Source organism: Lycorma delicatula, chromosome 1 (genome assembly GCF_047948215.1).
Source record: "Lycorma delicatula isolate Av1 chromosome 1, ASM4794821v1, whole genome shotgun sequence".
In the NCBI taxonomy this organism is placed as follows: Eukaryota; Metazoa; Arthropoda; class Insecta; order Hemiptera; family Fulgoridae; genus Lycorma; species Lycorma delicatula.
Window position 1 is genome coordinate 55847101 of NC_134455.1, and position 25690 is coordinate 55872790.

The following is a 25690-nucleotide window of genomic DNA, read 5'->3' on the forward strand; positions in this document are numbered from 1 at the left end:
ATATGAGAAAGCCAACTTGAAATAATTCAGTTTAAATAATCGATGGATGAAGCAGCTACTTTATAAAATTCCATCATAACAAAAGAAAATAAATAAATATTATATTTGTTTATTTTCTTTAGTTTTTTTTAACCTCCAGGACCACTGTTACGTATTACTTCTACTTCAGAGGATGAGATGAATGACAATTTTTGAAGCGTATGAAAATGCCATGCCTGACCGGGATTCGAATCTGGGAACTTCAGTTGAAAGGCTGAGTTGAATATGACATTCCGATCATATTTTACACAGAACAGCTGAGCCATTTTCCTGGCCATTCAAGACCAGGACATGAGCCAGGGCTATTTTTATCATATCTCACAACCAGTGATATTCCAATTGATACAAATTTCATTTCATTTTCTTAATTTTTTTTCTAACACTTAGTTTTTTTAGCGTAAGACATTGTGGATAGTAATTATGAATTATGCATTTAATCAGCTAAATTACTAATCTAAATCTGATTGTACATTATAAATACATAATACATGATGTTAGAATTAGTGTTTTGTACATAGTATTGATCTAAATAAAAAAATTAAAACTAATGTCTGTTGTCAACACACTACAAAAGCAAAGCTTCTTACGCAATATTATATGAATTATTAATGGTGCAAAATAATGTATATGCAGTAAACACAAATGGTAACATTTTTTTATTAATAAGAAACTAACAAAGAAATACACATTAAAAAAGAGAAAATGTGCATATATGCATGCACACACCATGTATAAGAGTGAGATAGAAAGAGCGCTTACCAAAAATGCATGTTAGTATTGATATATATAGCTATGCATGACACTTATTCACGACCCTCATTTTTCTCATTCCTGTCCTGAATCCTGCACTAACCGCACTTTTAGCAGCTTTTAAGAAGCTTCACTTCAATTACTTTTTTTTACAGCCCATACAAAGTAGAAGCTAAACATTAATGCCAAGCAATCTATTCAGTCACTTGGAACTAGACATTCTTGTGTGTCCCACAACAGTATGTTTGCGAATAATGTTATTTAACATCTAAAGACACTAGTAAATTGATTAGCCTACACATTATTGCCAGTAATGAATTATTTATTTTATACTCTTATTTATGCCACAATTTGACTCGTACCTTTAGTTCAAAATAAGTAATTCATAGTGAGCAGATGTAATTTTTTATATTTATATAATTTTAATTATTCTACTGAATAAAGTGTATTTATTTTCATTTGTTCAGGATATAAGATCATACTTTAGTGTATCACCAAGAGATGCTAAACATCCTGTTTGTGATAAAAAGAAGAGAACTACAAAAAACATCAGTGATTCGGAGTCTGATGATGAATACAAAAAGAAGAAACTATCAAAAAGTAAATCACCTTCTACTAAAGGTATATATATATATTTTTAATGGATGAACCAAGTATAACATTCACTTCAAAGTTGAATGAGAGGTTTTATGAGGAGAAAAGAATTCCAAATATTTTAAAATAAGTTTTTTACATAATTTTTTATGTGTTGAATAGATAATATAAAATAATACTTATTACTTGATCCCCAGGCTCAAACAATCAGTACTTATGTGTGGATGCTCCATGAAACAAAAATTAAGCCTATTGCTATAAACAATATTATACACAAAATGTTAAGGTTATCTTTTTACATGATAAATATTAGTCATTAGTCCAATCTTGCCATTTCCAACAAAAAGTGTTAGCACTGACATGCTTATTACTGTAGTAGATCATAATGCTCCGATAGTAAGTCAAAGAATGTTATATATAGAATCTAAACATTGTAAGGGTTGTTTGTGCGGCAGAAGAATAGGCTACTGAACTTATAATTCAATCAAGATTTTACCAAGGTTATATCAAATTTAAGCACATAACATGTTTCCAAATATGGCCCCCAGATTCTTAACTGATTTGCAATCAGCCGAGAATCTGCATTTTGATGAGATTCCAATTTTTTTGATACATTTTTCATCCAGTTTTCTTCTTTGCTCTTTTGAAATGTAAGCCATACCAACACAACTAAAACTTATCAGATGTCTGAGACTAGGTTTGACACCATTCCAAAGTTCATATATTGTTGTATTTCCCAAAATGGAAGTCTGAGAGTGGTTCATCAGACTTTGCTATTGATATGGCTTCTGTCAAAAAATTCTTCAGAAGTTTGACATCAAAGAGCATATACTTTTGAACTTTTCTATTATGGTCCTATTTTTTCATTCTGCTACTTCATTTCGTTGCAGTATAAAAGAACATGCTGTCTGACTTGTGAAACCATTTTTGTCACATAAACTCTGAAAAAAAGTGATTAATGAATTCGCCACCATTATCTGATTTAATAAACTTTATTTTATTACCCTTTTACTTTTCGACTAGTAATTTGTATTTTTAGATTAAAATTTTATCTTAGATTTTTCTTTTAGAAAATAGAATATTGTGTACCTGCTATTATCATATGTTAGAGAGAGAAAGAATCTTGATCCAACTATCAAAGGGTTCTTCGTCAGTCCACATAAATCCTTGTGAATCAAGTGTAGCAATTCAGTAGAATGACGCTCTGAGATTGGAAAAGATAGCCTGATCTGCTTCGCTCTTATACAAATTTCGCAAGGTTCCCTACTGCATAAAGAGATTGAATCAGAGACTAGATCATTCAGCTTCAGCATATCCTTCCTATTCAAATGAGCTAGACATTTATGGCAAATAATACTTGATATTTTATCAGTTTTCTCAGATGACTTAGCAACACAAGCTTTCCTAAAGGACCAATTTCACATATATTATTCACTTTCACAGTGATGACCACTAAAACATTATTCTTATCTATAATATGACAGTGATTGTCTTTTGTGACTAATTTGAAACCTAATCCTGTCAGCTTTCCAGTGGAGACTAATTTTGTCCCAACAGGAACCTAAAGTGCGAAGTTTATTGTTATCATGTGTATTTTGTTTTGCACTAATAATTTGAAACTTATCTCACCTTGTCTATTTACTGTGACAGTATCTTTAGTCCCAAGAGTCACTGGCTTACCTCCAGGAATCGGAGTAAATTTCAAAACCAATCTTTATCTGGAGTCATGTGATCTGCCAAATCTGAATTTAATTACAAATTTACATTATTCAGAATATCCTGTTTACATACGAGTCAAGCGGCTGCATTGACTGGGTTTAAAGTACAAGGCTTGAATAAGCACGTCATCTCTTTTAGGTTGACAATGTGTCCATTACTGATCTCTGTAATGGATTGGTAATGTTTTAACCGTTCATCCAGAGGTCCCAGGTTCAAATCCCGATCAGGCATGGCATTTTTCACATGCTAAAAAATGTATTTTTCATTTAGCCAGTATCTGTTAGAGGGCTAAGCCTGTTGTTACTATATAAATAAACAAATAAATAATTACTGCAATTGTAACATTTGGCCTTGCTTTTATTTTGCTCTCGTGCAATGAATTATTTACTATTCTTAATAAAGAAAACTGAATCCACAGCACTTTCATCAGGTATATGCAATATATGGGTTTTGACATTCTCAGCTTTTAAAATTACTTTTGAATTTTCTAAAGCCATTAGTGTAGATATGTCAAGTAAACCAGTGAGAAGTAGAATGCTGATCCATTCTGTCGAAACTTTAAACTCCAATGCATTTAACTTCTATGTTGACGTATTCTGCTGAATTCAAACAATTTTCAAGTTTGGTCTTGTTGACGGTTTTAACAGAGCGATCTTGCAAGTAAAACCTGAGTCTTTGAAAGCTGTTTCCAGATTCTCCCAAATCTGCTTCAGTATGGTGCAATTTCTCATGTAATAATAATTACTATAATCTACAGTTTAGCCCTGGCTATGGCCATATTATGTTCATTCTAATAGGTGATGAGACACCTGAGATGCATTTTCATTAATCCTCAGGTTTGAGATAGGACTTCACAGCAAATTTCCAATCGCTGTAATCTGTCATGCTCTTTAATTTCTCGATTGGTATCAAGTTACTTGCAGTTTCCAATGTTTAACAAAACAAACAGATCACTCATACAGTTGTAGCACAAATCAACTTCATTGCAAAAAATTTGTATATGTCTGTAGAGGTTAGGTTATGCAAAAATGGAGTCCTAAAATCCTTATAAAGTGAAAAACACACAACAATGACAGCGTTCACTTTAACTAAAACAATATTAAACACTTATGCAAAGGCACAACATGACGAATAGGATAATAACATTCAATAAACTCAGAGCAACTTATGTGCTTGTTTGTGGTTTTAATATGTACTCAATAAAAAAAAAAATTAACTTTGAAAACATATGATCTATAGTTGCAACTAACTGTGGCATTACATACACGAATTTGCTATCATATTTCTAACAGAAAGTACTCAACTGAATGAAGTACAAAATGTTTTTCACTGTTTTTATTGTAACTTGGTTTTCGGCACCAAAAATGAAATTAGAAAACACAATATGATATATGATTTAGGTCTAGAAAATAGAGGAAAAGTGGGAAATAATATAACAGCAATGAAACAGAAGAAAAATTTTTGAAATCTTCTGGGAAGAAACTAATTATGTGGAACAATTTGTTCATGATAAGAAAAAAGTATCTTTTCAGTTGTGAACATTGCCATTTGAAATGCTCTAGTAAATTTCTTAAACAAGAAAAAGATGATTTTTTAATAGTTTTTGGAAGGTTAGAGATGATAATGACCAAAGCAGACAAAGGTGGAAAGACATATTGCTTCTTTTGTAAAACATATTGAAACTGTAAGATGGTACACTAATGGAAATAGATGCGAGAAGAGAACTTTACAATACTACTTCAACAAAATCTCTGAACCTATTGTTTGTTTGTAGATCTTTCTTTTGTACATTTTTGGCAATACTGAAAATTTTCTCCATGTTATTAGAGAAAAAATCAATAAGAAGTCATATCCATTGACAAAAGAAGACAAGTAACTGCAAATAAAGACATTGAAATAAGAGAAACTACGCTAGATTTCATATTCTGTCATTTCTGACTGTCAATCACTTTATTATAGGAAAAATAATAATACTAAACTTTATTTACCATCATACTGGAATTTAGAAAAATTGTTCAGCCTGTATTTAGAAGTATGGCAAAAGGATCAACTTAGACCAATTTTAAAATCTTCATACAAACAGTAGTTTTATTCATATGATTACCACAGATTACAACACATACTCTTACACAACAACATTCTACACTATTTCTTCTTTCACATACACTTGGTGGCATTGTGACATCTAATGAAACGCAGCCATAACCCAACGTGGAAACTATTGTGCCCATAAGTGAATGGCTCTATGTAGTGTGAGTCTTGAACAATGTCCTCTGGACACCTTGGTAAACCCAGTTGTATTTAGCTCCAGCTCCATAATGCATGTGCTCTGCTGGAGCGCTCCATTACATTGCCGGTACTTGTGGGATTAAAATTACTAGTACACAAATAATTAATATGATGGTTGGTGGGTGGTCCATCTGAAAAAACCTCCAAAATTAGTTTTGTGAAGAGGCCTCATTCAGCATTGACTAACGAGGATAATAGTCTGGCAGAAGAGTGCATTAAATCCTGATGCATTAAATCTTAAACATAAAAACAACCGATTCGTTATCCGGAATAATCAGGAAGGTGGCTCCCTCCATAAGGTCTTGCCTTTCATGTTAAATAAGGTTATAACAGGTTGAAATGGTTCCCTGAAGAACATTAGAAAATTGTAAGACAGATCGATTCTGATTGAAACATTTAATGACGAGCAGATTTGATCTACCTTACGTCTCCTTAATATGGGTAATATAAATATAAGTGCAGAATGCCACAAAACCCTAAATACGAGCCAGGGAGTAATTTTTTGCCGAGACCTTTTGATTATGGATATCACTGAAATAGCTAGTGAGCTTCGTCCTCAAGATGTTGTAGAAGTAAAACATATAATGAAACGGCAGAGTGAAATGGAAGACCCAACTGACTTTTAACACTGACTTTCAACCTTCCAGTTCCACTGGAAAAAATAAAAGTAGGTTATCCTTCAGTTTGAGTACGACCTTTCATTTCGAACCTATGATGATGTTTCAAATGCCTAGGATATGGTCACACTACAATATGTTGCTCAAACACAGAGATCTATGCTTAATGTGCTGAGGAAGGCCACAATGACACTAACTGCCAAGAAGATGAAAAGTCTGCGGACTGTGGTTGTTCACATACATCCTGCTCCCGAGATTGCACAACTTTTAAGGAAGAAAAGGCAATTCTCAGAATCTCTACTGAACAGAAGCTATCTTTACTATCAGCATGCAGAGAATATAAAAAGATAATTAACTCAAGGAACCTGGTTAAACCAGATAAATCTTGCCACTGCTACATAAAACAAGCTTCTACAAATATAGGTAATTAGCAGTGCAGATCCTGCAATAAGCTAAAACAACTTGTTCAGATGTTATCTGATCAAGTTGCTTCACTTACAGCAACTGTTTCAGAGCTGACAAAGGTGAAGAAAAAGTTGTTAGTCGCAGTTAGTGAATCCAGTCTTGGGAACCATCTGAAAATCCCTGTTTCCATAGTTTTACTCGTGCAGGCAGGAATAATCACAGCTGGTGGTAAGCCATCTACTAAGCTCCCTGTTAATGGGAGCCCACACAACTGCCTCCTCTGGGATTTCATCTACGCCTTCCCATTCTTCAAAATCTCCTCCTCCACTACCTTGTATACTGGAAGATATGGTTAAGGAACCACCCAACCCTAGAGCATCGGAGTTCCTTACCATCAAAAATACAAAAAAGAAAAACGATCACGTACAACTAATTTTTAAAATATATTTTCCTGAAATTTTATACCTATAACTACCCTTACTTATGAACATTATTCAGTGGAGCGTTAGAGGTCAATGCGGTCCCGCATTGAGGATATTAGAGTAATGGTGCGCACATATGAACCACAAATCATGTGCTTCCAGGAAACACATATTCTACAACAAGATGTGATAACACACAGCTATTTCTGTGAGATACAACTGTGTGACAGTAGAGAGAGAGTGGTGGAGTTGCTATTCTCAATTTTCATCCGGAATGAGATGTCTGATACAAAGATACCACTAGCTACCCTTATTGTTCCTGTTGCTATGAAGGTCATCGTACTCTGAGTTCAATGCTCTAGAATTGTTAAATCTCCTTACGCAAATCCCATCGCCATCATTAATAGTAGGAGATTTAATGCCCACCATGTTTCTTGGGGCTCATCTTTCTGCTGCTCTTAAGGAAATATGATAAATAACATGAGACATGGCTTGGACCTTTGTCTACTGAATGATGGGTCACACACATTCATCTTCTTAAAAAATGGTACATTGTCCAACATCGACCTCTCTGTATGCTCATAGAGTTTACTCCCTCGTCTTAATTGGTATGTTTGTGATGACTTTCATGGCTGTGATCACAGGCCAGTTATTATTGCTTTTGTATCAACCGCGAGATGAATTATTGAAAAGGTGGATATGAATGGTTATCATAAAGCCTTTCCATTACAGTATGACAATGGCACATACATCCTTGATCAACTTTCCTCTTTAAGTCCATGATAATTGAGAATACTAATAGATATATCTCATAAACATTGAGTAATCCTAGGCATCCTTCCGTTCCTTGGTGGAATGATGATTGCCAAAACACTATTAGAAATTGACGGCAGGCACTATGCAAATTTAATCACAGACCTACAACTAGACAACTAAATTTATACGGTAAGGCTAGAGCGGTATGTCACCAAGTATTCTTAGATACTAAGAGATACAAAGAGATACTAAGATACAAAATACATGAACACTATCTCACACACTACTCCCATGTCTAGTGTGTGGAAAAAGATCCGTGCAATTTGACACAGCTTCTATTTTTCCAATGTATCTGTGCTTATATCTTCCTTGGAGAATCAATCTTATAAATTTTATGTCTGACCTTATGATATACAATAAAGAATGAACACCACCTACTGTCTTCTAGCAAATGTTTCACTATATTCTCTCCAAGATAAACCCAAACAGTAGTATACACTGATGGATCGAAACAGAATGAAACCATTGGTTGCGCGGTTGTTGTCAATGATAGAACTTATATGTTTGGTCTACCTGGTTTTATGAGTGTGTTTATTGCTGAATTATGTGCTATAAATAAGGCTCTGAATATCATTAACCTTAAGTACCAAAATATTCTTATCTGCAGTGACTCGTGTAGTGCTTTCCAAGCCTTAGAAAATTTTTATTTCAGACATCCTATCGTCATCGAAATCTACAGTGCAATTGCTGAGTTGAACCTTCATAACACACAAGTGAGTTTCTGCTGGATCCCTAGCCACGTGTGGATTCCAGGTAATGAACGTGCAGATTCTGCTGCTAAAGACGTATGAAACCCTCTTCATTACCCGTGTTACTACATCTGACTTTATTAACTGGGTAAAACTCACACTTTGCACAAAGTGGCAAAATGACTGGATTGGCACAGTAGACAACAAACTTCATCATATCACAGATACTGTGTTGCTATGGAATTCCTCCTCCCACAGGAAAATTTGCTGAGAGGAAGTGGTCCTCTGCCAATTGTGGAGAGGACATACAACAGCCACTCACATACCTGATGTCAGTAGAAAATGCACCACTATGCATGAGATGTGACTGCTGCTTAACTGTGCGACACATCCTTGTGGATTGCATATGTTATGTGGCCTTAGGTCGTAAATTTAAATTGCCCAGCAACATTTGTCAAATCCTGGGCAATGACAAGGAGGTTTTAAACTGGGTGTTATTATTTCTTCAGCAGACTAGTTAGTACATAAAATATAATATTGTTTTTACTAGTTTTTTAAGTTTGTTTTCTTTAGTGTTTCTGTTATCCAAGAAGGGGCCCTTTACACTCCTGTTAGATTTAGTAGAATTTTATTTGTTCTTTTTTATTTTTTTCTGTTTGTTTTTATTTTTTTTTTGTTTCATTTTAAATTTATGTTATTATTATTCTGACTGTGATTTTAGTTGTAAGGTTTTTGTGATATTTTATTTTTGTTATTAGTTATAAGTTTTAGTTTTTGTTTTTAATATTGTAGTTTTTTAATATGTTTTATTTTATTCTTTTGTTTTAATGTTATTTTAGCTGTGATAGTTGTAAGTTTTTGTTTGTTTAATTTTTTTACTTTTTTTTTAATGCAAATTTAGTTTTCTGCTTTCCTTTTTTTTCTTTTATCTATTTTACTCTGGGTGATGATAATGCGCAAGTGTTTTACATACTCAAAAAAAAACAACTACCTACCTTTCCACAAACAAGTAAACAAAGACCAATGTTAAACATGTTGATATGAATTTTTAACAGCTGTTAAGAAACAATCTGAAAGGGAACTATTTGAAGAACATTTGTTTAATAAAGAAAGAGCACACGCTGTTAAGAATGAAGCTGTTTCTAATTATAAAGTAAGTGAAATAAAGGGTGTCCCATATAAAACGCAACCCATCAATCACTCAACCATGAAATTTCAAAAGTCAAGCCTACTCCCCTACTCGTTACTGAAATGGACTCGTCCAACATCTGAACATCGCGGCGATGCAGTAGAACACGACCGATAGTAACAACAATGCAATCATAACGTTCAGTGTATTGCTAGAGACAAGATGGTGTTTTCGCTAGATGAACGTGTTTTCATTGTTGAGTCGTACTTCGGTACGAAATCAGTGGTTGTAGTGCAAGATTTGTTTCTCCATAAGTACCCAGATAAACCAGCTCCTAACAAAACATCAGTATTAAGGTTAGTTGTAAAATTTAGAGAGACCGGTTCTGTTAATAACAAGGAACACAAAAGATCTGTCTCAGTGTTGAATACAGATACAGTCACTGAAATCAAAGACCGATTACTCGCCTCGCCAAATAAATCGATCAGATGTTTGTCTGCTGAAATTAATTTGTCTAAATCAACTGTTCATCGGGCGACCAAACGATTACAATTACGACCTTATCGCATTCAAACGGTTCATCAATTTCTTGAGCCCGACAAAGAAAAACGACTACAATATTGTCAACGGTTCCTTCGATTTCTGCATGAGGAAATTAATGTTACGGATTCGTTATTTTTGAAGCACGGTTTCATTTGGATGGCTACGTAAACAGCCAAAATAGTAGAATTTGGAGTGCTGAAAATCCCCACGTTTATCACGAAAAACAATTACACCCGCAGAAGTCGGGCGTGTGGTGCGCGATATCGCGGAAGAAAATAATCGGTCCTATTTTTTTAGAGTGCACCATTAATGCAGAACAATATCAGGATATTTTATTTCAGTTGATTGCACTCTTGGAAGAGGAAGACAGACACTGCTGGCTACAACATGGCGGTGAGACATCGCACTACGCAGGTTCAACTTCTGATTTCGTTGAGGAATTCTTTGGTAATCGTGTTATCGGTCGAGGCTTGTGGCCACCAAGATCTCCAGATTTGACTGCGGCGGATTTTTTTCTATGGGGTTACCTCAAAGAAAAAGCGTACAGCAACAAACCACGAACACTTAAACAATTGAAAGTCAATATTGAACAAGATGTATTAAATATCCAGCCACAAACTTTGAAAAAAGTTGCAAGAAACGCTGTAAAATAAATTGAAACTTGTATTCAAGAAGATGGCGGCCACTTCCAACATTTACTCTAAATGTAAGGTAATGGATGGTAATAATAAAAATTACATTTACATTTACACATGCCTTTTTATTATTTCAATACCTACCAATATAAGGTTGGGTTGTGTTTTATATGGGACACCGTGTAGAATGTATACTGAGATTTGATCTACAGGTCATTCTTGAATGCCCAAAGCAAAAGTGTTGTCCTTTTACAAATGTTAGCTAAATGAGTTCAGTCTCGTAGTTTTTAATCTGTAATTAAAGAAGGCATTTGCAATTAATAGAACAATTCATGAAGGATATTAATGGAACAATATGAAGCAACTGTGATTCTAAAGAGGTAGTGACTCAGTTATTTAATTATATTAAAGATCATACCAAACATGAAAAGTTCTTACAATGAGCAGGAGTTGTGACAGGCAAAACCAAAGTACTTTTTTCTGTAGTGTATGTGTGTGCACTTCAAATAACTTTACAAATTTTATAGAAAATTTGTAAAGTTATAGACCATATTTTCTACAAGCATGCTCCCTCACAAAGGAAGGGTGATACAATGCGTGCAATTATTGAGAAAGCAGCAAAAAACTTGCTTGCAGTAAACTTTCCATCTGACTGTATGATTACGATCAAGCATTTATGGACATCAAATTACCAAAAAAGGAGAAGTGAAAATAGAAGATCTTCCTACGGCATATAATAACAATAAAGTAGTTTCTTTTGGGAAATACAGAGATGTCATTTCACTAGTTTATTTAATTATTTGTAAGTGGGTTTTGTTGTTTCTCTTTGTATTTGTTATTTTTCTAAAATATTTACTTATATTTTGCTTTCTAATATTAAAAATTTTATTTTGTTGATACCTAGTTAAAATCAGCCACATTTTAATATGTTTTATTTTAAATAAACTTTGAAATTTTTATGTTTGTGTTTAGTTTCTATGGACTTGATTCATATCATTTTATTCAGAATCAAATTCTCTGCATTTTGTTTTACACCTGTTACACATTTAACATAAGTTATTTTATGCCCTACATAAAATAGTATGTTGTATGACTATTTTTTTTTTGTCTTTTACCCTTTTTTCTATTTAGTCTCCGGTAATTACCTTTCAGATAATACTTCAGTGTATGAATGAGGATGATATGTATGAGTGCAAATGTAGTGTAGTCTTGTACCGTCTCAGTTCAACCATTCCTGAGATGTGTGGTTAATTGAAACACAACCACCAAAGAACACTGGTATCCATGATCTAGTATTCAAATCCGTGTAAAAATAACTGACTTTACTAGGACTTGAACGCTGAAACTCTCGACTTCCAAATCAGTTGATTTGGGAAGACGCGTTCACCACTAGACCAAGCCGGCGGGTTTGTATTTTACCCCAGATTTCTCGAAAACCACCAATAATACAGTTCTTAGACCTTTGTTTACTTCCTTGAATGAAGTGAAGGAAATGGAAGTATTGTGATGGTGAAAAATTTCGGTTTTCAGATTTCATCAGAAATATCCATTTTGACCATCCTGAATCCATATTGACTAGTTTCTGCTTGGCATCTATATATACATATGTTTCTCATCGCATAATTCAAAAATGTTTAGCGGTAGGATGTTGAAATTTTGGATTTAGAACTGTTGTTACATCTAGTTTTGCATCTCCCCTTTTGATTTCAATCAACTGAACCAAAAGTGTCCAAAAAAGCCCAAAATCCAAAAAATTTGAATTTTGGACTTTTTTCTTAACTGCAGTAATAAGCCCCATCAAGAGCTTTTCAATGATATATCATAAGTGGTACTTATTTTCATTGCTTCCAGCTACAGCCAAATCAAAATTTAATTAATGAAATATTATTTGGATCTTACAAGGGGAAGGCACATCAGTTTGAATCACACTTCATATCTTTTTTTTTAATTTAAATATATTGATTTATTAATAATTATTAACCACCTAATAATTATTAATCTCTAATTATTAACGATTGTAAAACAATTTTTTACAATAAATAATAATTCAATAATAAAAATAAAAAAATTAGGAAAAAATATCAGAAGTAATTAATGAATTAAAATATTATGTACTTTTCATTTTAAAGAATTGCGTATATGTAATTTAATAGGCATACAAGGAAGTCATGTGGTGTCCACATCATTTTTTTTTTTTTCAATTTGTCAGGTAAGATTTCATTAAAACCACTAAATTTATCCGTAATTTGTATCCCAAGAATTTCAATCTGCCTTAATTTTACCAAAGCGCAGAAATCAGAGCAAACTTTTTCACCAGCCAACATTCACAAACTAACCATTTCCAGACTTATGTTTTTAAGAACTTTCTTCTTTATTTTCACTAGTAGAACATGTCCTGAAATTTTTATACATCTTTCCTGAATCACTTGTACATAATATTTTATAAAAGTTTTTTTATGTAAATCCATATTACTTAATGTAATGTCTAAGCAACTTATTCAATTTTTTTTTCATGCAGGTAGTAAAAAAGCAAAGGAAAAATTAGAAAAATCTAAGTATTTTAATAATTTGAAACCAGTTAATCCATCTGATGTCTTTGGCTCAACTCCTGTAAAACGATCTGGTGTTCCACTGAAACAGAGCAAGGTATTTTTTGGAAGAATTTTTTTAATTTGGTTTATAATGTTCGAGTAAGGATAATAAGATTAACGTTTCAATTATATATATTTTTATTTTTTTAAATTTCAAGTTGTTGCAGCCACAAACCAAACCAAATTTTAAAAACAAATATCCATTGATTCTCTAAAAATGATCCCAAAGATGACTGAAAACATTTTGAAGTAAGTTATTAAAATTGTGCTAAAAAATTTGATTCAATTTGTTACAGCAAAAATGTATGTATATAAATTAATATCATTCCCTACACAGATGGAAAAAATATAGCATATCAAGAATGTAAATTTAATAAGCCGAACAGTTGTGTTCATATAGTATGGTACATATTGGCACAGTGGGGACAAAATTGCCACTGAAGAGAAAAATTTATTAAATGCTAATAGTATTAAATACTTTATTACACTATCTGTTTCATTTTTACCTGTTATAAATGTCATTTCTTAATTAGTAATTTATTCAATTTCACTGACAAAAAAAAACTTATTTTATAATTTCAAAAAAATTATCTTTTTCTAGTTGATTTTGAAATGATAATTTACATGATTTCTAATTTTTATTGTATTGAAAAACTCTCCATAACATTTTTTTAAACAGTATTTAACCTGTATCCAATGCTATGCTGAATCTAATTAAAATGCTTTTCAGTTGTAATTTAATTTCATTGTTTTGTCCCAGTCAAGTTATTTATATTCATTATAGGGTCATTCATTCAAGTAGACTAGGGGTCCCCAGTCGATTATTTCCAAATTTCATCAAATTTTGCATGGACATTCATTGTGGTCTTAAATGCCATTTGACCAAATTGTAGCTCTGTATCTGCTATTGCTGATTTTCTGTGATCTCTTTAAAAAGAGAGTACTTACTGGTAGTTCACTAATACATGCAAAAATTCTAACTTTGAATTATAATTTTGAAGGCAATAGTAATGCTGTAGGTATGAGTTTTAATACTTTTAGTTAACATTTTATGCTGAATTCAAATATGTTCACAAGTTTCTTTTAGCATCTTGTTTTGAGATATAGCAGCTGAAATTCAGCTAAAACGGTTTTGCTACATTTTGTAAGTCAGAGTTTGAGCTTATATAATTCCTTATCTAGTACTTTAATCGGGACGAGACTTTGTAACCCAAAAAGGGGGATAATTATGTGTAGCATCCTAAAGTTTCAAAGCAACTGAAGGCTTATGTCAGGAGATATTTATCATCAAATTTGGTCAAAAATCTTTTAGCTTGATTTTTTACCTGTCTTTGAAAGCTTATATCTCAAGTATACCTTCTTAGATTTTGTTAGTTTTATAATAGAAAGAGCAGCTTTTAAGCTGCAAGATCCATGCAGTTTGTTTTTTGACCCATAGTTTATAAGTGACAGAAAACACAGTTGAAAGATAATGATGCATCTTTCACGCAGGGAGCAAGTTTTCCATAATGTTTATGGATTAAATGAATACTCTCTAGTACAAAGTAACTTTTATTAACTTTTATTAAGTAACTTTTTAATATCATCCTTTTTGTTTCCTGTTAATACAAAGTTGTTAAGTGTATTAGCTGTACCTTGCCTCCTATTGAATGCGGAGGAGACAGTTTCAACTAATTATATCTGTTACGGCAAGCACAATTTTTTAAATATTTATTAAACATGCACGACTTCTCTTAGAATAAAAAAAGAATCTGATTTCTGGTATATTTTCTTTACAAAATTCAAATAACTCTCTTGATGTTGGTTTTCTATAGGTCACTGAAGACTGGCACTTGCTGGTAATCATTCTGTATTACCTCCAATTCCATCACAAGGTGATTTTCTGTGGCTAGTACCAAAGAAGTTTCATTCAGCTGTTATCCCAAAGTCTTCTTCATGGTGGCACAATTGATAAAATTCTTGTATTGAGCAGGTGAACCATTACTGAAGTAGTGTATGTGCTTTATTTCAATCACTGTCTTCAAGTATTTGATCAGTTCAATCAAAAATATATGAACAGCAATGATATCATGGTACAAACAATCACTGGACCATGCAAGTGCTAAGATTCTGAAGCTCGTTTTTATTGAAATCAGCCATGAATGGATGCAGTGCAGCTTGGCTGTTTTCCCAATGAAATCCCTGTACAGCATCTTGCACTACAAACAAATAGTTTTCAGCAAAATCCATTAGGATAATGGTATGATTATCACTTAAATTTTCCTTCGGTTGTTTTAAATATGAAATTTGATTTTTGAAACAAAATGGTGGCTATTTAGACAAAAAACCTTTGATGAAAGATCTTCAATAAAATTTTTAATAGTCGCCTGTTGTGTCTCCAATATATCTCTGTCAGTGTGTGTCACTGCTTATATTCTATTAGTTCCTTCAAGTCATAATCTTTAAGCTCATCTAATAAATAGGATTCCAATCAGTTTTTCCAGGATACTGTTCACAATGTTGTAGCACACAATCCTTAGATTCTAAGCTGCAGACAGTTGTCTCAATCAATACCTTGTAGTTTCTTGATGGCTATTGTAGCTATGATGAGCTTAACATTTTGATGAACGGTACAAACACAAACTGAATGTGTCCAAGCAGCACTAACTGTAATGCACCACTTTGGCCACTTTTTTTCACAAAATTTTGAGAAGCAAATTTTCACAGCTGTAATGTGTGCAGTAAGCTATGAACATCTCTTCTAAATTGCACAGAGGTAGACGTTTCTGCATGTGGACTTTTTCACCATTGATCGTAACTAAAACAAAATATTTCTTTCCTGGACAGATTCGTGAAAATTCATCTTTAAAAAATTTGTGGACTCATTGTCTAATGTCATCGTTCAATTTTTTTCTGGTGTTGCCAAAATACCAACTTCAGATTTGAGCTTCCTGGCCTGCTTCACCATTCACATTGAAACCTGAAATTTATCAGCTGTTTTCTATAGTGCAGCTACTAGGTGCCAATGTCAAAATCTGAACTTATTGTGGGCAAGATCAAAAGTTTGGCTTTGACCTTTCAACCATAATATCCGGATCTTTACATCTCCTTGATACTGTTTACTCTTTAATATTTGCATTACATCAGTAACAGCTGCTGCTGTAGTAGCAATAACATATTATGCTCTTCTTACCTTCTGTTTCAGGTAGCTTTTCGAATCCCATTTGCTGACATATTTAGCTTCGAAGGAGAGATTCCCAGTGGTGACAGAGAGACATCCATTCTTCCAGAATCCTGTAGCATTTCCACATCACTAGATTCTGATTCTGGTTGATTATCCTTTGGCTGAATCTTTTTGAGCCAATTCTTGCCTACATTGTGGGCATAACTTTTCACATGGCCTGAAATCATAATTTGTTAAAACTTTTAATTGGTCAGCAGAAACAATATCAATAGCCCACAATCTTTTTCTGGCTTTGTGTGACTCTTTTCGAAATGGATACAGCAGCCCTTCTGTAGGAATTCAAACTTCATCAGCAAAGCAGAGCTCTATGATAGGAACATATGTCAGCATTTCCATTAAAGCTAATTCCAGATCACCGCTGTAAATGTTCTTTTTGCATTTTTGATAGTTCTTTCACAGGCAACAAAATAGCTTTTTCTTAATTAAATTTTAAGACTTTTGGCGTTCAGAACCATGCTCAAGCCAGGCTTGCCAAAATGGCAGGGGCCAAGAACTTTACTCATTTTAAAACAATTCAAAACATAGTTAGAGATAACAATAAATGTCGCAACTGATTATAGAAGTTATGTACTACCTACTATGCTAATTCACAAAAAGCTGATTCTTATATACCCCCTTCTTCAAAATAAAGAACATTCTAGAATGTTCTCGAAGAAATGGAATTTTCCAGAATATTCCAGAACTTTCTATAATGTTCTGTAGATTGGAGTTTTCCATAACATTCTATAAATTTCTAGAACATTTTAGAAAATAGATTTTTTCACATCAGCATAGAAAGTTCTACAATAGTCCAAAATCTTCTGGAACACTTCAAATTTTTTTTGAAGATATTGTAAATTTTAGAACATTCTTTAAAAAAATTTAATAATCTGAAGCATTGAATGTTTTTCCACCTTCAGCTGTTTTTATTAACTAGAAATGTTCACAGATTAAAAATCTGTCATATGCAAAAGATTAATTATCTTTGAAAACTTTCTTACCCACTATAATATAAGTCAAAAAACAAAACGCATTGATTATGTTTAAAAGCTGCCTTTTCCATCTATTATAAAATTAACAAAATCTGAGATGGTATATTTGAGAAACCTTTGAAAATTGGGTCAAAAATCATGATAAAAAACTTTTGACCGAATTTGGTGATGAATTTCTCTTGACATAAGATTCCAATTACTTTGAAACTGCAGGATTCTACTCATAATTATTCCCTTTTTCAAATTACAAAGTCTCATTCCAATTAAAGAATTAGATAAGGAAATATATAAGATCAAACTTTGACTTCCAAAAGTTGCAACAAATTTTTGGCTGAATTTCAGCTGCTATATCTCAAAACCAGGTTCCAAAAGAAACTTGTGACTAATGTATGTGGATATAGCATAAAAAGTTAACCAAAAGCACCAAAATTTGAGTCAAAATACAGGTAAATCAATTAGGTTTAAAAATTAGTAATTGTGACGTGTCAAAAATCTTCAGTTTCTGTTGAAGATCATCAAAATTGATGATCAACTCGTCTACTGCAAACCATACTTTTTTAGATATCCTCAAAGGTAGAAATTTATTTAATTTAGATCAGATGATCTTCTAATCCAACCTATTGGTCCTGCACAACCAATCCACCTTTCAGACAACTAATTATATTACTACTGGTCAACTGTGATATTGAAATGTGGTAGGGCACTTTACACATGATCTACATATTATTCTTAGTTAGCAGAGGAATTCATCCAAGTAGTTTGGTAGGGAGTTTTCTAGCAAGTGGGAATAATTCTTACCGTTCAGTTGTGCTCGTAGAAAACATACTACCAATATTAATTGTAAATTGCCAATGATACAATTTCAAACATATATACATAAGAAAACTATAAGTTAGCAACAATTAGTATTTTAATTCTTGAGACATGCTGCTGCGCTAGCTATTTCTGATCGAAGTATACAACAAATTCTTCATGCCGACCTGAAATTCCATCCGTATAAGATGATGTTAGTGCAGCAACTTAATGCAAATGATTGGGTGTCTCACAAAGCAGCTTGCGAGGTCATCCTCGAAAATGTTCACCAGGATACCATAATTCTTTTAAGTGACGAGGCACATTTTCATCTGTCAGGATTTGTGAATAAACAAAATTAACGTTATTGGGCTTCGCATAATCCACGGCAAATTCTTGAAAAACCATTTCACAGTCAATATGTTACAATATGGTATGCGGTTTCAATGTTCGCCATAATTGGCCCGTATTTTTTTGAGGAGTTAAATCGCAGAGTAACAGCTCATCAATACGTAAACATGTTGAATGAATTTCTGCGACTGAAACTGAATGACTTTCAAGGACATGAAATTTGGTTTCAACAGGATGGTACCACCACCCATATAGTGAGAATCACAATGGATGTTCTGCGAGAAACCTGTCCTGGATGTTTGATTTCCCGATTTGGGGACATTCCTTGGCCAGCACTTTCACCTGATCTGGCTGTTTGTGATTTTTTTCTGTGGGTGTATCTCAAACATAAAGTCTTCAGTAGTCGACCACAGTCAATTGCAGAACTCAAGGAGGCCATTTAACGAGAAATTGAAGCAGTTCCACAAGTGATGATTGAGCGAGCAATGTCAAATTTTAGAATGAGGTTAAGTGAGTGTGTGAGGAGTATGGAAAACATTTGAGTGACATAATATTCAAATAAAAAAAATTTATGTAATTCACTATAAATTGCAAAAATTCCTCTTTAATTTGATATATTAAATGTTTTAATAGTACAAAACACAGTTTAATTATTATCCCTCAAAAATCATCAGGTTTATATGCTAGACCAGGGATGGCCAACAAGTCGACCGCAAAGGCTTTAAAAGTAGCCCGCGAAGCCAAAGTTGAACAATTTGTTCTAACTTAAATAAATGATTGAAATTCTTAATTCTATAATTTAATCTTACAATAATAAATTATTTGTGAAACATACACATACTGTTTATATTTATCCTGATAAGATAAACAATGTAGTAATACTGAACGCGCTCTGTCGGCGCTAGTTGGTAGCTGTGTGGCCGTGTGTCTCAACTTGCTTTTTCTCTGTAGCGAACATAGACAGGGTGCATATCAGTATCAGTGTGTGTTAGAGAGTTAGATAGTAAAGTGACAGTCAGTGATTGCGAACAGAAGTAAGTATGTTAGTTATTGTTTTAAATATTCCGTAATAATATCTTTTGTAGGTAAATTGTAAAATAATATTTAACCCTATTATTTTAGAATGAATAATCCAAGTACAAGCAGGAAAAAAACGTATCATTATCACAGTGAATGGGAAGAAGATTATTTCTTTACTATGATGAAAGATAAATGTATCTGTTTTATTTGCAATGCAACAGTAGCTTTGTCTAAGAAAGAAAACGTTAAAAGACATTATCTAAAAAATCATAAAAATTACGAAGAAGATTATCCACGTGGCACTGCGTTAAGAAAAACAAAAGTGCAACAACTGAAGGCACAAATAACTGCACAACAAAATAGTTTTTTAAAATACAATACAAATTCGAAGACAGCTACGATTGCTTCATTCAAAGTTGCTGAAACTTTGATTAAACACAACAAACCGTTTCAAGATGGGGAAATATAGAAAGAGGCATTCATTAAAGCTGGAGAAGAATTGTTTCAGAATTTTAAAAATAAATCTGAAATAATGACATTAATCAAAAATATGTCGTTATCGTGAAATACAGTTATGCGTAGAACAGAAGGAATGAGCCGAAAACATTAATAAATGCGTTGTATTATCACTGCAGTTTGACGAATCTACGGACTATATCGGTACTGCACAATTATGTGTTTTTATTCGAATGGTTTTCGATGATATGTTGGTTACAGAAGAATTATTAACTATTATTCCAATGCATGATCGCACAAGAGGTCAAGATATCTTTGATTTATTTAAAAATTATATTGCACGAACAAATTTTCCAATCTGCAAGTTGGTATCAATAACCACTGACGGGGCTCCAGCAATGATTGGCAACAAAAGTGGCTTCGTTGCTTTGTGTAAAGGTGATGATGACATTCCAAATTTTATTGACTATCATTGTATCATACATACTCAAATATTATGTTCAAAAGTGTTAAAATTCTATCATGTTATGGATGTTGCGTTTAAAATTGTAAATTCCATAAGATCTAAAAGTTTGTCACGTCGTCAGTTTCGCGCTTTGCTGAATGAATGCGGTGAAGAACACAATGAACTGTTACTTCATACTGATGTAAGATGGTTAAGTCATGCTACATTTTTAGCAAGATTTAGAGAACTTCTGCCACAAATAACCTCATATTTACAATCTAAAGGTGATTCATATCCGCAATTAAATGATCAAGAATGGCTTCTCGATCTTGCTTTTTTCTGTTATGTTACTGAAAAATTAAACCAATTAAATCAGCAACTACAGGGTAAAGGTAAAACAATAATACATGTGATTAGCATTATGAAGTAATTTAAGGAAAAATTAAATATGCTTGCAATGCAACTAAAGCGTCGTGATTTAAAACACTATCAAAATCTGGCAGATGAATCTAAAAATAACAAGACTGTTGCTTACGACAAATATGCTGATGTTATTGGAATGCTTCTAAATTAATTTGATAGAAGATTTCTCAAACTAAGTGAACTTGAAGATATTGCCTGTTTTTTATCTTACCCATTTAATGACATCGACGTTGAAAGTCTTGCACAGAAACTTCACAATTTTCTTAATACTACAAATATAGCAGAATTAGAAGAAGAAATACTAAATATTAAATGCGATATAAATCTAAAATCAATGGTTTCAGATAGCAATTTTTGGAAACTAGCAAAGATAAATATCCAAATATTTGGACAATTGTTGCTCGTTTCAATGCCTTCTTTGGCTCCACATATTTATGTGAATCTGCATTTTCTTATATGAATGCGATCAAAACAAAACAGCGATAGCAAATAACGGATCTACATTTAGAGTCATGCTTAAGAATTGCTTTAAGTTCATATGAGCCAAATTTGAGAAACTTGCTGCTCTTATGCAATGCCAAGTTTCATCCAAATAAAAATTGTATGCTTAAAATTTGTTTTGTTCGTATTTATTTCTTGACATTGTTTTTTTTTTTAATTTTAATTAATATTGTTGGAATTCATAAAATAAAAAATATGTTTTGTTCGTATTTATTTCTTAACATTGTATTTTTTTAAATTTTAATAAATATTGTTTGAATTCATAAAATAAAAAATATATCGTAGGCTTAGATTGCAAACCTGCTAACTCATATTCAGCATATTTTGCACAACTTTCTTAAAACGCATAAATTTTTTGCTTGTCACGTGATTTCAATTAAATAGGTGCATAATAGCGGTGTTTAATAGCCAATATAAGGTGTTTTTCTCTTTCTAATAGTGTGAAAATGTAATTTTTGACCAAAAGTGGAAGTTTGCAATTTAAATCGGCGATATAATGACTTCTTTAATTATCTTCTAAAATTTTAAAATTATTTGCCCATATCCATAGTCGACCACAGACTATATTTTATGGAAAAAGTAGCCCCTAAAAGCTAAATGTTTGGCCACACCTGTGCTAGACCCTGTAGAAAAAATTTAAGCTTACTCAAATTAATTAAATTAATAGTGGCAAGATGAAATCTGGCTTAAATATTTTTATCAGTTTTCTGCAGTTCATCTAGTGGTTAAACTCATCATTACAAATCAATTGTTCTGATTCTGGGAGTCAAAGGTTCCCAGGTTCAGATCTGTAAAAATTGGTTGCTTTTATACGAATTTGAATGCTAGACAGTGGTTACTGGTGTACTGGTAGTTGGGGTTTAATTAACACACATCTCAGAAATGGTCAGCTTGAGTGTATGAAAGAATACACCTTATTTTCTGTCATGCATATCATCCTAATCTCATTGGGTCATGGGAGGGTTGCTTATTGTTCACTAGCTGAACAGATTGCAACGTACACACTAGGAAAAAATAAACTTTTTTTAATTTTCTGCAATAACTTGGTGTTTGATCAATTTTCAAAAGTAAAATATTATCTTATTTATAATGAAAGGTTTACCATTAGCTAATAAAATGTATGGGTGATTACAAATGATCTATCAGATTTTAAAAATTTGTATTTAAAAAAGTAGTACAGATAAAATTATGAATTATACATGAAAATAAACAGAAACTGTCCAAGTTTCAGTCATACCTTCATAAATGTTCAATATGACCTCCATTCGTCACACAACACACATCTCTGCGATAGTCCAGTTCATTCCACACACATATTAACATATCCATATTGTGGTCATAAATGCAGCTCTAATGTATTCTTGTAGCTCAACCAAAATTATTGGGTGTAGTGTCACTTTAGCACTGTCTTTATTATTCCCCCAAAGGAAGAAATCATAAACAATGTGATTCGGAGATCTAAGAGGCCACTTTAAGAGTGCTAAGTCATCATCTGCACGTCGCCTAATCCAGTGGTGCAGGAGTTCTTTGTTCAGGAAGCCTTGTAGTTCAGCTTGCCAGTGAGACAGAGCTCCATCTTGTTGGAATACAATGTTATTGAAGACGTCTTTCAATTGAGGAAATAACCACAATTGCATCATATTGAGGTATGAAATACCCGTTGTCGTATTCTTCAAAAAGAAAATCAGTCCATACACCTTTGTTTTAGAAATTACGCCAAAAAAATTAAGTTTTGGGGAATTAGGTTGTTCAGTACACATATCATCATTCTCTATAGCTTCCTGCATGTCATTACAAAATTTATATCATTTGTTGAGGTCATTTGGTTATAACATTTGCACTAACTTTATACGGTACGGTTTCAGTCATAATCGAGTTCGCAAAATCTTCCAGACAGTTGACAGCAGAATATTGAGTTCACTGTTAGTTTGTTGAGTTGATTTCTTTGGGCTACAAATGAAACTCGCCTTGACTCTCCACTGCTTCATCCAAAACACTTGAGTGTCCGGTGTTTTTACCTTTGTACAAACAACCAGTGTCTTTAAACTATCAATACCATCTTAGGATGCTTTGGTGGCCTGGAGATTCTATTTCAAACCGTCTCCGGAATGGTAACAACAGATAAACATTTCTTATACTCTACACAGAATGCATAGACACCATTTTAGAAATTGAGCTTGTGCTGCTAACTGTCGGCGATTACTTTAAACATGATCTGAAACTTGAACAGTTTCTGTTTATTTTCATGTATCATTCATAATTTTATGTGTACTATGATTGTAAATACAGATTTTTAAAATCCAATGAATCATTTATAAGCAGCCTGTATTTTGTTAAACTATCAATTACAGAGATATAAAAGATTTAGAAAATTGACATTCCCACCATTTTGAAATTTGAAAAAGTGTTTACACTGGAACTTTTTATTTAAGAAAAAAAAATGTGTTCCAAATGTAATGATTCTTCAATCCAATCTTGAGGTATAATTTTTCAGTAGGACAATTCAGTTCATTTTGATACAGAATCTGAAAATGGCTGCCCAGATATACTTCATTGTTACATTCTGTGTAAAAGAAGAATTATAGAAGTGCATCAAATTAATTAATTTATCCTGTACCTCACCCCAAGTGTTTTTTTTGTATGGTTTTTTTGCAGGTTTCAGTTATATTTTTTCCAGTAAAACATGACAAAGATGGCAGTGAATATCAAAGACTAATGATATTTGGAAGAGTTATGATTATCAAAATAATTTATTGTGATTTATTTGACTACAAACTAATAAAAGATGTTTATGAAATTTAATTTGAACTAAAAAATAAAAAAAATTTCATTCATTATTAATCTGTTAGTACTTTTAAAATTTGCCAACCTCTATGGAAGAATAGTGGTATCTCTGCCTTTCATATGGAAAGTTCCACTTTAAATTTCAACAGACTTGCCATTTTTTGACACTTAAAATTTGTCTCTTCTAAAAATAATGTATTTATAGGATTATTAAAATTGGACAAAAATTAAAATACATATTATAATTAAAGAAAGGTCCTATCATTAATAATTAAGATTAGATTCATAAATGAACAGAAAAACTAAACATATCCAACTGGAAATCATTAAAATTGAAGCTAAAAGGGGTAAGTAGTATTAAATCAAATACAATAAATTGCAATTTATTTTGTGTATTTCCCAATTTTTAGTTTCACAGAATATAAGAAAAACCAGTATGTCTTAAATTAAATTTCATTATTCTGTTTCTGGGAATCTAAGATGTATTAAATTAAGTTTTATTGCCTCTGGTGATGTTAATAAATAAATCAACAAGCCTTTTTTATGATTTACGAATGTTTTATATTTATTTACTTTAATGGCCGATCATTTCTGTCCACATATAGAATATTGTATTCACTTTTGCACAATAAACTGCAAGATAAGTTTGTTACTTCTATTAAATAGAATTTTTTTTGTTACATGTCTGAAGCTTGATGATGTTCAGTTTTTGGTAAGAAAATTACTGAATTGCATGATGACCATGTAATTTAACAACTTTTATTGTTTTTATTTCAGTGCCATTTTTTCAACATTTTTAAATTTAACCCTGATTTCTTATTTATAAAGTATCAAATTTTACCTATCGTATTAATTCAAAGCACATTTGGTGGAATACAGTATATATTTCTTTATTTCATATATACACTTCTTTTATAATGAGCTAATAAAACAGGCAATTTTACCTATAGAATATTATATTTATAAATTTAAAACACACTTTATATTACAAATTGGCAGTTTATATAACAACATTGAACCATACCTTAAAACAATCTAAGTCCATAGCAATAAATTCAAAATATGGTTACCATTAAATTCATACATTCATGTTTTTATGTTTTTCATCACATAACATAATATTTTTGCATGGAGTGTTGTATTCTTATAATGAATTTACCCATATGTAAAAAAAGTTAATTATAAACACCGGTTCCAAAGGCTAATCCATTTAAACAAAATGTTTGATATAACTTTTGATAATAATAGACTGTCTCATTACTGTTGATATGACATGGGTTGTGTTTTATTTCAAATTCTACATAGGATATCAAATTTTAGAAGAAAACTTTTTGCTAAATTTAGTGTAGATTATGACTGGTTATTCTGTTTTTAATAAAGAAGAAAGTGATGTACTTATTTTAAAAATATTTCTATAGATTAGAAATTAATTCAGTTAGGTTAATATTAAAGTAAATTGGGTTTATTTATTTTTGATGTTTTTACA

The 25690-nt window shown here is 32.2% G+C and overlaps 1 protein-coding gene across 1 annotated transcript in view; it reads left to right on the forward strand.

Moving 5' to 3' along the window:
- Positions 1-25690, forward strand: part of Gnf1 (germ line transcription factor 1) — a 99644-nt gene that overhangs the window by 1101 nt on the left and 72853 nt on the right. Inside the window, exons 2-3 of the mRNA XM_075354941.1 lie at positions 1257-1410; positions 13166-13293. Coding sequence (XP_075211056.1) covers positions 1257-1410; positions 13166-13293 — 282 coding nt within the window. The remainder of the gene's footprint in view (positions 1-1256; positions 1411-13165; positions 13294-25690) is intronic.